This window comes from Eptatretus burgeri, chromosome 14 (genome assembly GCF_056783735.1).
Source record: "Eptatretus burgeri isolate ZD-2024b chromosome 14, Ebu_testis_v1, whole genome shotgun sequence".
NCBI lineage: Eukaryota > Metazoa > Chordata > Myxini > Myxiniformes > Myxinidae > Eptatretus > Eptatretus burgeri.
Window position 1 is genome coordinate 27,899,297 of NC_140974.1, and position 18,738 is coordinate 27,918,034.

The 18,738-nt window shown below is 45.9% G+C and overlaps 1 protein-coding gene across 2 annotated transcripts in view; it reads right to left on the minus strand.

Annotated features, from left to right (window-relative positions):
* SCHIP1 (schwannomin interacting protein 1) overlaps positions 1 to 18,738 on the minus strand; it is a 196,437-nt gene that overhangs the window by 120,616 nt on the left and 57,083 nt on the right. For both annotated transcript variants that reach the window (XM_085854188.1, XM_085854192.1), the window contains exons 2-3: positions 15,089 to 15,153; positions 931 to 996 (exon numbers count right to left, since the gene is read on the minus strand). In XM_085854188.1, the coding sequence (XP_085710314.1) occupies positions 931 to 996; positions 15,089 to 15,153 (131 nt within the window). The remainder of the gene's footprint in view (positions 1 to 930; positions 997 to 15,088; positions 15,154 to 18,738) is intronic.

The window sequence follows — 18,738 nt, forward strand, 5'->3', positions numbered from 1 at the left end:
GAAGTAAGCATTCAGATTGGAATTGGGGAGGTAAACCAGGTGTGGGATACTGGAAGGACAAGCGGTGTAACCTGGGAAGTCTGAGGAAGGACGGAGGGATGAAAAGGTGGTCGAAGCAATGCTAGAAGTAGGTCGATGGAAAATTGAGAGTGCACAAACCTGTCTTTGGGAGATGAGAAGCAGACTATGGAAATCATCCTCCTGCTGAGAGATGTCAATAACACAAACAGACTTGGACCTGATTGCCTTCTCAGGGAGCAGGATGGGAAGCGGCTGCACCAGTCCAAAGTGTGTAAGCATACTCCATGATACTTCAGATGAAGGCCTTGCACTACAATGAGCACTTGAGAATGGACTTAGCTCTGCAGAGATTACTATGCACCTCTTCTGAGGGCCAGACAAATAAAGTAGGGGCTCAAAAGCCGAACCTTGCGGAACAACAGAGTGAGAGCATAGGATTTTCCTTCATTGAAAGACATATTGAAGGCAACTCATCAACGACGTTTTTTTCACAGTCTGCAGAGATGGATACTGTAACTTTGGTGTACTGTTCTGCATATGGTGAAGTCCCAGCAAATTGGGACTGAGGATTATCCAAGGCCAATGATGACCATGAATGAGGTTGCTCTGAAAGTGCTGCCTTTTGGGATACCAACCTCAAGAGGGAGATCACGAGACAGAATTGCATTAAAGATCCCCAAGTATCATTGTTCGGTATCATCGTCCGATGCTGTATGTGAATTGATTTTTGCCATCTGAAAGAATCCTCAGACATTGAGAAGCAAAAACAGGAATTGAGAAAAACAAGTTAATAGAGAATCATAAGTAGAGTAAAATAAAAATAACAACAGTATCACAAAATTTACAAAGGGCACATTAATTTATTTATAAATATGCAAAGGAATAATTAATGCCATATTGTTTGCTTACATAAGGACTGCAGCATAGTGCTGGGCTGACGTCCAGGTCCTGGCTCTGTCCAACGAAACTTGCTGGCTGTGGTGGTATCAAGAGAGGTGAGAAAGAGGGGAGGGTAGGTTGAGTGGAAAAAGGGGTGGGGAAGTCTGGGAGTGGAGGGGAGAGATTAGTGTAATAAGCAACAAGCTTTCGATAAAAGCCAAAACCTCCAGCATTAATGAGCTTTGGTAATTGCATGAGACTCATTAAAATATAAAAAAAGAAAGCTTAGTGTGTTTACAAAATACAGAAAGTTTGCCTATTCCCCAGTTTCCTCTCAAGGCAGGAAATTGAGAGGATAAGCAAGGCCATTTTTGCCTCACAACATCCTGGCTCACAGACAGGCCTGACCAGGCCTCACGTGCTTCCTGGTTCAGTGCTGTGGCTTGCAGAACATTGCACCGAGGTGTTGTGCTACAAAAGGGGTTAATGAGAGTCACCGTTTACACAAAGAGCTCACAATAGTGAACATACACGAGGCAAGCGACTCGCTGAATCAGTTTTAATGGACGTTGGTAACAGGTTGTGATGAAAGTATAAACAGCATGAATCCTCGATCGTTAGAAAGTTCATCAAAAAGCACCTGCACAGTCCTGGTTGGAATCTTGCAGCGAGATTTTATAATATGAAAATGATGTGACGAGTAATTGTTTTCTTATCTGGTTAAACCCAGAAAGTAACGTTTTTCTTTCCCATGAGTGCAGATCGAATCATTATTTCAATTCCCTTAAGAAATCCAGTGAAACTGCGAACAATGTCCAACGTGACTTTGTCACTTTGCATTTGGATGCGCAGTGTTCTGTCCAAAGCAAATATGAATCATCACCATCATCATCTTCATCTTCGTCATCATCCTCATTACAATCAACATCATCATCATATTCGTTAAACGACCTTTTCCTCGAGCCTCCATGTTTGAGGGTTGGTGGATTGATGGCAGATCTCCATTGGATTCTTTCGTTTGCATATTCTTTCTTCCTTCACACCAAATCATTTCATGTCGTTCATGACACATTCCTGCCATATTATATTTGGCCTGCCGTTTGGCCTTCTTCCATTGAACTCAAAACTTATTATCTTCTTAATGGGTTCATCTTCTGTTCCTATAGCTACATCAGCAGAGTGCCCACTCTCTAGGTGGGTCGAGTTTGCACAGTATTTTATGAAAAATATATAGTCTGTGTTTTGTAAAGAAAACTGTAGATGTTTGTGTGGTGTGTGCCTAAAAAGTTATTTGATGGTCTTTAGCATATTAGGGGTTGTTGAGGTTCTTAAGGATCTTACAGTATCCTATGGGTCTTAAGAGTCTTGTGGGTTTCATGAGTCTTAATGTGTCTCGGGGGTCTCAAAGGTCTTGAGGATCTTGGCAGTCTTAAGTGCCTTAACAGTCTTAGATGGTCTTAAAGGGTATTATAGGTCTTGGGGGGTCTTAAGGCTATTCGGGGTCTTGGGGGTCTTCAGGAGTCTTGGGGCTCTGAAGGGTATCAAGGGTATTGGAGGTCTTAATGATCTTAGGGGGCTTCACGGGTCTTAAGGTTCTCTGGAGTTCTTATAGGTCTATAGGGTCTTAAGTTGTCTAAAGGTATTGAGGGGGTGAATGGGTCTAAAGGATGCAAATGTCCAATGGCATCTGAAGGTATCAAAGGGTCTTCAAAGCTCTAAGAAGTCTTGGAAGTCTAAAGGGTTGAAAGGTTATAAAAAAGTACTTTCCATTAGTACATAATTAATAAACGTATGTGTAGTCAGGGTACAACTGATATTCAAACAGTATGCATCGAGAAGGGCACTTGGTAGAGCGCATACCTCCGCCATGCAATGCCTGATCCATGAGAACATATTGGGCTCAATACATTTTTGAAATATCATGCTACATATCGTTTTTGGCTCTATCCCTTAATGGTGAAGAATCGCTTAAAAATGTAATAATTCTCGTATCTGGATCCAGATTCGAGTCTTCACCAAAATCGAACAAATTCGTCTTTGTCACACACCCAACCTGTCCACCAAGTTTCGTCCGAATCCATCGACAACTTTTTGAGATATCATGTTATATATCGTTTTTGGCCCTATTTCTCAAAGGTGAAGAATCACTTTAAAGAATTTGAGTCGCCGGATCTGGATCCGGATCTTCACGAAAATCTAATCAGTTCATCCTTTTCAAACACCCAACATGCCCACCAAATTTGATCCGAATCTCTCCCGAACTTTTTGAGATATCCTGCACACAAACAGACAAACAAACAGAGAGGGGTGAAAATAGAACCTCCTTCCACCTTCAGTGGTGGAGATCACCGCAGTCTATGTTTCCACAAATGAAGGTGGTCCATAGTTGATTGGAGGGTTAGCAATGGGGAGAGTAACACCCCCTGACATCCAACTCGACAGCTGGTGGATCAGCTTGGTACAGCCGCTCAAAGTAACTGGCCCAGCGGGTCTTCACTTCAGACTCCTCTGTCAAGAGCCCACCATCCTCTGTTCTAACTGCAGTACACCGAGGGATGGGCTTGGATGAGCGCAATGCGCAAATTCCCCTGTAAGCAGTACAAGAATCACTTGACCACAGGTGATGCTCTACCCCATCACAGATTCCTCGCACACAGGCCTCCTTGTCCACCCTCAGTGCACGTACAGATTTACACCTCAGCTCCCTGAACAGCTCAGCTCTGCCATTCAGACTGGTCCTGTGACTCTGGTCAATGGTGTCCAGTCTCCCTTGAGAAACAAAATTCTTCTTCGCCATTTGGTTAGTTCCAAGACATCCACCAGCAACATCAGGGAAACATGCCCTTCTGGGCATGTTTACCATCAGAGCAACCAGACACAGTTGGGCACAAGATAGTAGGTGTATCCACCCGCCATTATCTCACCGCAATCCAGTCTCCGAACCTTAGAGAGAGCTGCAATACCGATGTCCAAATGCTAGAGCTCAGATGATAACAGAGACAGGTGATCAGCCTCTTTTAGGGATAGGACATTCCAGGCACCCACCCAAAGGGACCACCTCAAGTTACCCCCAAGGAAGCCGCCGTCTGGGGAATGACACCTCAGCACTTCCCCGACACACACGACCCCAATCTGACCCGGTAAGGTTACCCCGTGGTTTTCCTCCTATCATCAAAGATTGGGGGTCCCAAAGGCTTTGCCCCAATCCTGTCATCCAGTGAGCTTCCTTGTGAAGAGCAGCTGCACAGGAGGTACTCCCACAGAGTGGGTTTTCAGAGTTTTTTTGTGCTCTTCGTATGTTTTGTGGAATGAAGGGTTTTGTGGTGGCCGGAGTGCAAATACTGCCTCCAAACTCATAATAAAAATTAACCGAACTGCAGGAGGACGTCCGCAGACACAGTTGGGCACAAGATATGGATGGCCGTTGGCTCACAAGGAGCTCCTTCACCCTTTGAAAGGTTTTGTTTTTAATCCTGCTGGGTGTCCATATTACACAACCTCCTCACCAAGAAACTTGGTGTGGCAGATGGTTTAGTCACCGACAACCTGACCATGAAACAGGTTAGTACAGGTTATATAGTAACTGTAGCAAGTCAGATCTAATCTGGCCTGACGTGACTAATCTGGCCTGACCTGACTATTCTGGCATGACCTTGGGTCGAGGATCAACATGAAAGACAAGCAGCATACAAATCAGCTGAGACAAAAGAGCAGACACAGTCCTGGGTTGAGGATCAATGCACAAGATAAGCAGCCTCCAGCACAGCTGAGACTACAGAGAAGAGAGGCTCAGGTTGAGGATCAACATGCAATACAAGCAGCCTCCAGGTTAGCTGAGACAACAGAGCAGACACAGGCTCAGGTTGAAGATCAATGTGCAAGACAAGCAGCATCCAGGTCAGCTGAGACAACAGAGCAGACACAGGCTCAGGTTGAAGATCAACGTGCAAGACAAGCAGCATCCAGGTCAGCTGAGACAACAGAGCAGACACAGGCTCAGGTTGAGGATCAACGTGCAAGACAAGCAGCATCCAGGTCAGCTGAGACTTCAGAGCAGACACAGGCGCAGGTTGAGGATCAACGTGACAGTCAAGCAGCCTCCAGGGCAGCATGTTGTGTATCCTTTGAAGGTGAAGCATTTCGATGCAAGACCAAGCAAATTTGTCATCCAGGAAATATATCAATACATATTGCATTGAATTTCCCCAGGAAAAGCTGGATACTTCAGTTAGTAAATAATAATTGTGTTTGATTGCAACATAATAATAATAATAATAATAATAATAATACGAATGATAAAATTTGAGAAAGTGACAAGCAAGCCAAGTCCTGACACCAGTTAGTGAAGTATAAAACAATTTCTTCTCTCAATGACCTTTGACCTTCCTCTTAGTTCCAATAATAGTGAACAAGTCAAGGTTCCTTTCAGTGGTGAAAAAAATGAGTTCCCTGTGCACGTTCTCTGCATTTTGAATGCCCATGAATACAGCAGCTCTTTTGGCCTTCGGACCAAGTTTAAAAAATAGTCCTCAAAACGTTTGAGACCATTTGTCTTTCTGGGATTAGATCTGCAAAGTACGACTCCAACTGCTTTCAGGATGACAAGGAAAACGTGCATGACCAAGGGAGCCCAGGGACCCATATTCATGTTCTGTGTGACTATAAATCCAAATGATGTCCCAAAGGATTGCTCCAGAGCACTCCCACTTTTCCAACATATTGAATCCAAGAAAAGATTCCTGGCCAGTTCATTTCAACAGGACCTTGCTCATAAAGAGATAGAGACGGCACAGTAATATTTAGCTAAATTACTCTGTGCCACTGGGACGACTGATCTTACACATTTTAAATAAAACCCACTCCACCCATTCATTGCTGTGTCTGTCAGTGTACATGTTCTGCATGTTCAGGGTTTACTGTGAAGGTAGTTTGCCAACTGACTACAATTTAGTCCACTAAAGATCTGTTCCTTGAAAGATACAGTATGGAAGGGAAGGACAAAACAACATGGTGATGGAATCCCCTTACATCACAATGTGCACACAAATGTGGAGATGCCACAAATGTGCAGATGCCACAAATATGGCCATACAGAGGAGTTATGGTTCAAGTATGAGACTAACGGGCTATCGGGATGTGCCCCGAACAAGAGCATTAAATCATACGGTTGTATCGGTGCCATAGAAAACCCTCAATGTGCATCCCATAACAAATGATGCAAAACGGATCCATCAAATCAAAGAGTAGACCAAAATGGCCGAAAGTACGAACCTTTGAATAATTTCTTACAATATTTGATGAGTGCAATCAGATTCCTATCATATCTCGAAATAAACCACAGGAGATTCTTGTAAAGAGATGTTTGTTCAGCTTTCCTCGAAATGAGATCATATTTGCCTCCAAACACATGCGATTACTCGACATTAGAGGCCATTTTCAGCACAGCATAGAGTGAGAAAATTGATGGCCTGGGGTTGGGGGAGAGGAGAGGAATGGAGATTGTAAAGGGCAGTGAGGGGGGTGGGGGAGTAAAGGGAGGGGGGTGAGGCGGGGGAGAGGGTTGAGGTGCAGTCTGAAATCACAGTTTTTGTGGATTTAATATGCAGGGCACCACTGATGCCACAGTGCAGAAGGGAAGATAATATTGTTGTAAGAATGACCATGGAGATGTGCCCATTTCAAAAACTGCTTTGTGGAGTGATGGAGACCAGGGATGGTGGAGGTGCTCTCCATTATCCCTCCCACACGCACTCCATCATCCGTACCACAAACACTCCATCATATCTCCCACATGCACTCCATCAAATCCTACTACATTCACTCTATCCCTCTGTCACACTCCATACCTACATAGCTCGATGCAGATATCTCTTCCCATTACCATGGGTACTGCACAATGCTTTCAACAGGTACTCTCTTCATGCCAAAGGTGACCCATTAATTTGAGCCAAAATAACGTGGTTTTGATCAGTCGAACCAGCATGTGACCAAGGTGGTCATGATGTGGGGATACTTTGAAGTTGGTCTGTCTGAATTGTTTCCTGGTAGCTCTGGTGGCATGTCCATTTAGAGGACAAAATAAACCACCTGGTTCATTTTTGTGAAAACTGCCATTGCAGCACAAACATAGTCTCAAACACCAGTCATGATGGATCATAAGTTAATTACCCTCGCCAGAAGAGAGGGTATTGCATTAGTGTCCGTTTGATACTTGCGAAATCGAAGATTCGCAAGTACATTGGTTGGTCTGGTCTGTTAATACCTCCGCCACCGAAGGTGGGCAGAGGTTATGTTTTCACCTCTGTCTGTCTGTCTGCGAGCAAAATACCTCAAAAAGCTGAAGATGGATTCAGATGAAATTTGGTGGACAGGCTGGATGTGAGACAATGATGAATTGATGAGATTTTGGTGAAGTTCCGGATCCAGAAATGAAAATTGTTGAAGTGATTCATCACCATTGATTGATAGAGCTGAAAATTATATACAGCAAGATATCTCAAAAAGGTGTGCATATGTTCAAACAAAACTTTGAGGACAGTTTGGGATTGTGACAAGGACGAATTGGTCAGATTTTTGTAAAGATTCAGGATCAGATCTGGATATGAGAATTTTTTAATTACTCAAGTGATTCTTCACCATTGAGTGATGGGGCCTAAAACGACATATGTACATCAATCCATTGGGACCATACTCTGTTCGAAGCGTTGGTGCTGCATAAACAGTCTCCTTGGCTCTTGGGCACAATCCTGGACGGGTCGCCACTCCGACACAGGATACCAGCAAGATGGTACTCATTTTGCCGACCTCGGGAGGATGACAGGCAGAGTCAACCCCACCTGGTATTTACTCAACAGCAGAGTGGGGTTTGAACTCAGGATCATAGGATCTCAAGCCCACCACCCTTAAGCTGACACCAGGCACACACAAACACACACACGCACGCACACACGCACACACACACACATACGTGAGGAGTGCGTGGAGCACTCTGTTGATCCTTTTTGACAGAGTCACCAAGCTGAAGCTTCTGTGTTGGAGGCAACGCTTTGGTGTGGACTGTTGTCCAATTGGGATCAGCGGAGTGCTCGTCACACTCCTCACGTTTCGATTTTCCTGCTGGTCACATCACGTACCTTCTGGTTGAATGGTTTACAATGGCAGGAACAATTGTCTGGGTGGCAGACAGATGGTTGTTCTGTGCAGATTATGCGGTTATACCATGTGAGATGTAATCCACGGTGATGCTCACAATAACAGTCAGGAGGTGGGTCTGATGTATAAACGACGAATGTGGTCATCATTGGTTGCATATTTATTGGTATACCATCCTAATGAGGGCAAACAACCCTGAAATCTGGATCGGTGGTTCCGATTGATGGTTAACTGATGATGACCATATCATCTGTCTCTTTGACAGAGTCACCGGGCTGAACCCTTGTGTTGGAGGTGACACTTTGGTGTGGACTGTTGTCTAATGGGGATCAGTGGAGTGCTCATCACACTCCTCATGTCTTGTTATATATATATATATATATATATATATATATATATATATATATATATATATATATATATATTTATATATATTTATATGTCTATATATAGTTGCAGTTCTGCAAAACTGGATGCCTCTAAGGCAATGGCACCCAACATACAGTAATCCCCAGGCAGTTATTTTGTTTGTCTTCGTGCAGTCAGATCTTCCCCTCATGTCTAGTAGGTCAACGGGACGAAGTGTATTGTGTGGGTCGAACAGCTAGATCCATTACCTATATCCCTATCTTCTATTCTGATTTCCATTTCAACCCTTTCCTTTTATCTGAGTTGTTATCTCGTTTTATCTGAGGTACAAATCAAATCAGGCAAGCAAGCACACACCAAGCAGCCTCCTGTGAGAGAATCACAATATGAACAAACTCGCTGCCCGGCGTATGCATGGCGCGCACTTTCATTCAAATGCGCGTGCCAATTTCCAACAGAATCTCACCTTGCTCACCAAAAACTCACCACCTCAACCAACAACATCTCCCGCACATGGGGAAAGTCATCCCGTGCCTCCTCGCATCTCCGCATTGATACAATTTGCCACTAAACAGAAGCGTGCTGTAGGGCCCAGGCCACTGACCACGTGATGTGGGGACAAGCCAATCATGTTAACAGCACGAACCGCATCTCGCCAGGGATGCACCGAATGTGCATGTGGGACCGACACGACCCTCGTTCAGTCACCAGAACATGGTAATCACCAGAACGGGTGGCGAGACACAGCATCATGGGGGGGGGGGAGAGGGGGCGGCCCAGAAGTTCGGTGTGGGGCCAAGGTGGTATGATGGAATGCATGTGGTACGGATGATGGAGTGTGGGTGGTATTGATGTTGGAGTGTGTGTGATATGGCCGTGTCGTGCCGGATGAGTGAATGAGGTCGCTTCTGGCCCCAGAAGTCTGGCAGGGCGGGTCTATGACCACTGTGGTCCCAGAGGGAAGCGCAATTCGGGTCACGGTGCGTCACTTTGGGTCGTTACCCCACCCTTCACCTAGGGCTTATGAAAGGCGGATTGCGAATCCGTCCGCCCTCCTCTCTCTTTTTCGCCTGCCTGCCTCCCTTTTGTCTTCGCCTGTTTGCCTCACTCCCTCCTTTTCCTCTCTGTTCCGCCCTCTTTTCACTGCTCCTCGTTGTCTGCCGTCGCTGCATCTACACTCGGGGTTGGAGTGCGACAGATGTTCTTCGGGGACCAGTGTGGGGCACACGCTTCCATGAGCCCGGGCAAAGTGACTCAGCAGGAGATAACGTCCCCATTCTTGAGGTGGGAATGCTCAAGCAGAGCATTCCACGGAGGTACACGCTCCACTCACAGACATATGCATGACTAGGCTAGGAATCTTTCGCCTCAAGCATCTTCTCTCTGTCTTTCCAGCCCTCTATCTCGTCCCCTCTTGATGTACAAAAGAAAATCCATTACAGATTTGCAATCACAGTTTTCTCTGGGATGACACCACACCCCCCCCCCCCATATTGCACCACACCACACCTCTCACCCACTCACCGAAGACACCAGTAATTCTCCCTCCGACCTCCCCCAAAGCATACTGGGTTGCGTTGGTCGGCCTATCGCACCAGGTATTGCGAGGCTATTAGTCCTCATCTGCTCTCTTTCTTTCTGGCTATCTAATCTTCCTCGGCTATGTGTGTGTGTGTGTGTGTGTGTGTGTGTGTGTGTGTGTGTGTGTGTGTGTGTGTGTGTGTGTATGTGATGGCACCTGTCTTAGCATAAAATAAGATTTTAGAAGATATAACGGGATAAGTCTGCTCTGTGTCTGCTTTTGTAAATTGTTTGCCTTTTATCACACCCCACAAATTGCTTGCTATCTCTACTGTACATAATAATAAACCCCATTCACTGTGCCACATACCTTTCCTTGCTTGAGTACAAATAAATAATTTGTGTAGAAATGTTCCCAGCTCATTTTTTTCTTTTCCTTCAATGGTCCGGCATGGTCCGTATCCCAGCTTAGCCGCGACGTTATCCCCCAACAATCTGTTTTCCAGCCTGTACGTCCTTGGGCAGTTAAACTCGACTGCATCTGATCCGGTTTGAACAAGGCGTACCGAGGGTGTATTAGATCACCGGTATCCATTAGATCACGTGACCATTAGGTAACCGGTATCCATTAGATGGAGGACCCTTAGTCACGTGGTTGAGTTATTGGCGTTCATGGTCGATTAGCCACCCGCCGCGTCATGGAGATATTCGTGTGCAACGGCCTGCGATTCCCGAGGCTGGTGGGAACCCGAGGTAGCATCCCCCCCCCCCCCCCAGTGGTCCTCTCGTCCCCAACAATTTATATGTATGTATGTATGTATGTATGTATGTATGTATATATATATATATATGTATATATATATATATATATATATATATATATATATATATATATATATATATATATATATATATATATATATATATATTGTTGCGGATTCACGCCCGCCGGCGTGCGGATGGCCACGTAACTCGAATCGTGGCACGTCGCCCACCGGACGGACAATCCAGTCGTGACCCTCTCGGACTAACTCCGGGAACCAGTCACGGGTGGACCTTTCGGCCTCACCACGATCGTGCCAATCGGCCCCCCGCGTGGGATAGGGTTGCTCGCCAAATTCGACCTACCTAAGTACCCACACGGAGGGTAGACCGGGCGATCGCACCTCGCCGCAGGTCGACTTCGGACACGGGCCACTTTAAGCGACCTGTTCCGTACTATCGGGATAACCGAGCGGTGTTATCGTCGGCCTCGACGGTTTGATTAATTATCGGGCGTATTCAGCCCACGACCAACCCTTTACGTGAAGCAAGATGGAGATTCAATGAAAGAAAAGACGAAGCGAAGCGGGAAAACAGTTCAACAATAAGCACATTTATTTCGCGATGAACGGGAAGCACACATATACAATTACACCAAAAGCACATGTAAAAGGAGAAGAAACACAATATTACACAAAAAGCAAATATAAAAGAGAAACACAATGCAGAGCTATCCGACTACCGAGCACACGGCAACACTTATACAATTTTACTTCACAGACGGCGCCGACAACACAGATACCCAAAGCAAAAGAAAAAGAACCACCCTCCAGGATGAGGGGGGTAGGCGGGCCTGGGGCCGAGACCGTGTCGGGCCTACGCGTCTGATGATGAGACGCAGAGCGGCGGTGGCGCCTCAACTCCGCGGGCCTTGCAGACAGTGTCTGGTAGGGGGTGGGAAAGGGGCCCCCTTGTCGCACTATCTCAGCGCGGGGGGAAACAGGAGGGGGTTGTTGATGCTCGGGGGGGAGGAGGATATCACCCTGTCTCGGGTCCCGCGACGAGCGTCTCCTCCTCGACCTCGGTCGCATTGCTGGCCTCTCCCTCTGCAGCTCCCGGCACCGACGCGAGCACCCCCTCGTCCGCCTTCGCCGCCGCCACCTCTCCACAGCTCCGTCGAATCGCCCTCTCCGTCTCCTCTCTTGGCTCGTCCCAACTCTTCACTCTTGACTTCTCCCCTCCGAACTCACAACTGCCAACTGAACTGCCTTGACTGACGAACGCAGCCGTTTATATAAGCCCCGTGGCTTCGCTCCTTCACCTTTGACCCTCTGCCTCCGACCCTTCACCTCTCTAACTGGCTCCCCATTGGACTGAGGAAAAGTGGGCGTGAATGCTTTTTGATCCATGAATTTGCATATAGCGTCCTCACTCCAACGCCCTGGAGGCGGGGCCAAATCGCCCCAGCTCGCCGATAGGACGGAACAGAAGTGGGCGTGAGTCGTTTTTGATCCGTTTTTCTTCGGAAAGTCTGTGTTGTCTCTGAACACGCTGCTCGGTGCGCGCCCCGCACGAGTCCAGCATCGGCGCCCACAAGTGGCGTGGGAATGACGGTGATGCGATGGTGGCGAGTTGTGACGGTAAAGGTCGTGGCTGTTGTTGTGAAGCGGCGTTGTGGTTGGTGGTTGTTGTTGTGAAGCGGCGTTGTGGTTGGTGGTTGTTGTTGTGAAGCGGCGTTGTGGTTGGTGGTGGTAGTAATGGCGGCTGGTCCAAAATAAAGATAGTAAAAGAAAAACGGCTATCCTGAAGAGTCGCAGCCCGACTGAATGACATTTATTCCCTCGAAACAACGGGTTTGGGCCTAACTACACATATACTTACAGAGATATCTCACCTAAGGGACCTGAATGGTGGTTTGTGAATTTCGTCAACCACAACAATATATATATATATATATATATATATATATATATATATATATATATATATATATATATATATATATATATTCTGATATTTCAAAAAGTTGTGGACAAGTTATGGCAAAATATGGTGGATGAGTTGGGTAGGTGACAAGAACAAGCCCATTCTATTTTGGTTCAGGTCTGAAACAAGATCAGGTCTATCAGTGGGATCCAAAACGTAACCTGTTCAGCCTGGCATGGGTATGTGTTTTACTGAGTGCCATTCCAGTTCTGTTTGTCTGTGTCTGTTTGGTTGTATGTAGGTCAATCGCCCACAGGTCATATTTTTTACTCTGATCTTCACAAAACTTCACCACCTGGTCGAGGGAGTGATAAGCTGGAAGCCAATTGTTTGAGGTCAATAGGTTAAAAGGTCAAAGGTCAAGGTCACAAATAATCAATTTTCAACCAATTCACTGGATAAATACATATACCTTTATCTCTCGATATAAAAATGAAAAACATGGTGAAGCAGTGAGCAGTGAATGGTGACGTCATGAGCCGTGCGACTATATGTATATTAATTACATACTATTGGAATATACCTTTTAACGCTTTCAACCCTTTTGACTGCTGAAACCCCTCAGACCTTTTAAGACCATTTAAGACCCCCCCAAGACCCGTAATACCCCAAAGACCACAAAGACCCCGAAAGACCTCAAAGACTTCTAAGACCCTTAAGACCCACAAAACCCAAAAGACTCCTAACACCCCAAAGATCCATTAAGACCTCTAAGACCCTTTAATACCCCAAAGAGCAATATGACCATTAAGACCCTGAGGAACCCAAAGACACTTAAGACCCTAAAGACCTATATAATACCTTGAAGACCCTTAAGATCCTAAGACCCATTAACACCATAAAGACCAGAAAGACCAAAAAGACCCTTAAGACCACAAAGACTGGTAAGGCACTTTAATACCTCAAAAACCCTTCAGACTCCTATGACCTCCAATACCGTCTAAGACCCCAAATACCAAAAAGATCCCAAAAACCCTTTAAGACCCTTACGATCCTCAAGGCCCTTTAGGCCCCAAAGACCCCAAAAACCTTTAAGATCCTTTAGATCCAAAAGACTCGAAAGACCATATGACCCTTAAGGCCTTTTGAGACATTGAAGACCCTTTAGACCCCAAAGACCTGGAAATCCCAAAGACTTTTGAGACACTTTGGACCCCCAACACCCCTAAAGCCCTTCATACCCCCAAGACCCTTAATACCCCAAAGACCCCCAAGACTCGTAACACCCCCAAAACACCTAATGCCCCTAAAACCCCCGAGACCCTCAAGACCCCAAAGACCCTGAATATCCTGAAGAACCCTTTTATCTTTACGACCTTTTCAACACTGAAGACACCTTTTGATCCCTTCACCATTTGGACCTTTCATACCATTTCGACGCCTAGAACCTTCAGACCTTTACACCCCTTAAGTTCCGTTGGAGCCCTTCGACCTTAACACCATTTAGACCTTCAGACTACTTTGACCTTCTTAGACCCATTTTACATGCTTGATAGATTAGACCCTTTCGACCGCTTAGACACTACCTACTATTGGAATGTACCCTTTAGACCTCTTCACACAATTCTGATTCTTTAGTCCAGAGGTTCCCAAACTGAGGGTCGTGACCCAAACATGAACCCACCCCCCTCAAAATCCTGGTTTTTGAGGGAGGGGGAGGGTTTCACGTCGAAAGCATTTTCTCCAACAATTTTTATTGTACTGTAGGCACCGGTACCTTTTGGGTCGCGAGCCAAATGTGATTTCAAATTTTGGGTTGTGGACAAAAATGTTTGGGAACCACTGCTTGAGACGTTAAATTACACCCTTTAGACCCCTTCGACCTTTTAAGACCATGTCAACCGTTTAGACCTTTTCAGAACTTTCGACCTTTACACCTTTCACCCTTTACAATTTTCAGACCTTTGACCTTTACACATTTACTACTAGACCATGTACTGTAGACCTAAGCCTAGTGTTGGCTTAGCGGTTAGGATGGGGTGGCTTGGGATCCGAGGGTCCTGAGTTTGAGCCCCGTTGGCCACTGAATTAACACCTGGGGGTTGACTCAGCCTGTCATCCTTCTGAGGTTGGCGAAATGAGCACCAGTATACTGGTAATAGGGGCACTGCATCAGTGGCATAGCTGCAACCCTAACCAATGATGCAACCAGGAGCCAAAAAGGCAGCACACGATTAGAACTGTAGACCTTTAATTTGCAATCGATGACCTTTTTATTTAGTACATCCTTCCATTTATTTGCCACACAAAATACACCACACAAAACAAGTCTTGATGAGGGTCTGCAATCTCTGATTGCTCTTTCTAGTTCAATTCGCGAGCTCGAGGGAAATAATAGGGCTTGTGGTCTGCAGCCCACAAATGCAACAACCAAAGACTGTCAAAAATGGTCACTTACTTGTCCACCAACATGTTCCTGTTTTCCTCTCTTTCCAGGCTCCGTCTCAACCTCCTCACCTCTTCCTGAAAAGGTGAGGTACAACAAAATGATTTAGATCATCCTCGGACCCATCATTGGGCACCATCAACTCAAACATGATTCAACAAGCAGGTGTCAGGTTTTCAGAGGAAACCAGGCATTACAATAAACAAGTTAGAAGAAAATCTCTCAACCATGAATATATCAAACATTTCTCACTTTCTGAGCCTTGATCTTGTATTTTTCAAAAAGCACAATGAAACCGTTGATGCTATTCATCCAATACTACATTAATAAATATAAACTGTCAGGGGTGTGTGGGGAGAAATAATAAAAAACGAGGAAATTAAAATAAAATGAACTTTGACCTCCTTGACCTTGAATCACCACAAAACTGTCTGTCCTGCCTTTGGCTTCGTTGAAAATTGGCATGGAGCTTCATATTTATTTTTCCTAACAATACAAGACAAATCTTTTCGTGATACAGTGAATAATTAAAGACTTCCCAAACAGCATTATTTATGGAAGGCTTCCTATACGAGTGTCGTTACCTGATGTGCTTGGAGAGCGCACCTGTCCCATGTAATGAACTGACTTGCCAAATAGCAAACAATAATGGACATGCAATATCACAAAATACATTCAAAACGAGAGAATTCATGGAATACCTCACCGTGTGCTGTCTTGAAAAACAAGCTGGGGTTGATGAGCGGCAAATTTAATTGGTTGTGATGATGTAAAAATCCGTAATATTTTGTCCAAGTACCGTTAAACGTAAGGGTTTTGAAAGTGCCCAAGTACTGCATATAAATCAATTGAAATAAATAGTATTTATAAGTTGTAGAATTTTTTTTTCCAGAAGTTTAATGCCATTGATGCAGTGTCTTTGACACCACCTTGTTTAACACGTTACATTAGTTCGTCATGCCTGTTGTTTGCATCCTTCACGATGTCCTTGAAAACAGTATATTGTTGCGAATTCGCGCCCGCCGGATGGACAATTCAGTCGTGACCCTCCGGGAACTATCGCTCGGAGCCAGTCACAGGTGGGCCTTTCGACCTCACCACAATCGTGCCAATCGGCCACTCGCGTAGGATAGGGTTGTTGGCCAAACTCGACCGACCTAAGTACCCACGCGGATGGTAAACCGGGCGATCGTACCTCGCCGCAGGTCGACTCCGGACACGAACCGCTTAAGCGGTCCGTTCCGTGCAACAGTGATAACCGAGCGGTGTTATCGTCGGCCTCGACGGTTCCGATTAATTACCGGGCGTATTAAGCCCACCAGGAACCCTTTACGTGAAGCAGGATGGAGGGTCAATAAAGAAAAGACGAAGCGAAACGGGAAAACAGTTCACACAAAGCACATTTATTTCCCGGCACAGGGAAAGTACACATATACAGCCAAACAGTCAAAATGCACATATAGCAACAAAAACAAAAGCAACAACGACGCAGAGTTACTACCGACTACACGCACACACGGCAACACTTATACAGTTCTACTTTACAGACGGCGCCAACACACATTTACTAAAAAGCAAAGGAAAGAAGCCACCCTCATAGACAAGGGGGCAGACGGGCCTGTAGGCCAATATGCGCACGTGACCTGAAGGAGCGGCCAGGCCCGCGAGACCGGGGGTGGGGGGGTCCTACCCGCGTCCTCGTGATGCGTTGGCGGACGAGCCGCAGATGTGGCCACGTGGCTGTGCCCCGACTCCGTGCTCCTTGGCGGGTTTCGTTGGCATGACGTTTGGAGTGGGGTGGGAATGGGGCCCCCTTGTTGCACTATCTCAGCGCGGGGGAAAGGGGGAATTGTTGATGCCCCTGGGGGAGGGAGAATGGCTGGCTGGCTTGGGTCCCGCGACGAGCGATCTCACACCGCGACTTCGTCGCCGACCGCCGTCCTTCTCACCTCGGACCTGAGCTCCTTTGCCTCTTCCTGCAACTCTTTTCAGCCGACTCCAGATCCCAACTCTTCCTGCCTCACCGATGACTTCGCCACCCCACTCGACTCTGCCACACCGATCACTTCGCCACCCGACTCGACTCACTCTCCACCCGACTCGACTGACTCTGCCCTGATTCGCCTTGCACTTGCCGTTTTATAGGCCGGCAGGAGAAAACAATATGCAAATATCCGGATCAGTATGACCTCGGGGGCGGAGCCACGCTCGCCAATTGGATGGAGGAAAAGTGGGCGTGAACCTCCCCTGATCCTGGAATTTGCATATATCGATTTCACACAGACGCACCTGGAGGCGGGGCCAAGCCACTCTGCGCTTGCTAATTGGACGGAGCAAAAGTGGGCGTGTAGCGTTCCTGATCCGAATTCTCCCTCGGAAAGGCCGCTATTTGCGTTCGCGGCTCGGTGCGTTCGGCACCAATCGCCGAACGGGCCCAAGACAGCCCGACGTTCAGTGTTCACAGGTGGTGTGGGAATAGCCGTAGAAGGAGAGAGGTGAAGGTGGTGGAGGGTTTTTGGTGGTGGTTTATGGTTATGGTGTCATTGGGAATGGCGGTGATACGATGATGTGGGATTGAGTTGTGAAGGTAAAGGTTGTGGCTGTTGGCATTGTTGTTGTCTGAGGGTTGGAGCGTGGTTGCAGTTGGTGACGATGGCTGGCGTGGAGGTTAAGGTGGTTGTTGTGTGATGGAGGTTGAGACGTGGTTGGTTCAAAATAAAGATAGAACAGAAAAACGGCTATCTCAAAGCGTCGCAGCCCGAATGAATCACAAAAATTCCCTCTATACAACGGGTTTGGGGCTAACTACACATGCACTTAGAGATATCTCACCTACGGGCCCTGAATGGTGGTTTGCAAATTTCCACAGCCGTAACAATATTTACTGTTTGAAATGATTTTCAATTTTGTTTGACTCTCAGGCAGGCAGCAGAGTAAACAGATTACCTTACTCCTCCAGGCGCATGTGCGCTCATGACGAGATTCCATACAATTCGCCAAATTCAGAGGCAAAGTACTGTTAAACTCAAGGTTCGTTTTCGAATTCATGTTCGGATTCAGATTCAAAACATAACATTCAATTGAAATTAAGTCGTTCCTCGATAATAAATTGACATTTGTAAACACAGACAGATACTCAGACAGAAGTGGACCAATTACTTAACTCTACTTTTTGCTTTGCGTGCATGGGGTGAAAATACACGTCAGTACAAGTACTGGGCAGTTACGTAATTGAGTTACCTGTATCGTGAATTTCGGAGAGTTTCTTCAAGTGAAGTGAATTCCCCTTTGAAAAAGATCTGATCTCATTCGTAAAAGATCCAGGTCTATTTTTTTTTTGGAAAATTGCTTCCAAAGAGGTGAGATTTCATCATATTTTAACACTTCCTTTTGGAAGAATCTTGGTTTAGTTAAACTCGTATCGCTGCTCCCTCTGGGATTAGCCGTGGTGGGTGGGGAGGTTGGTGGAATCGGATCATGTGGTTATGTTTTTTTATTAATATTGCCAATTATTATTATTATTATGATTATTATTATTATTCTTAACAACAGTCGTGACTATTTCAAAAAGTAATCATACCTGTTCGTGGTTTATAATTTTTTTTACTTCTGGTAGGGGTGCCCCACGAAATACCATGATAAGGCATTTATACACATTAACA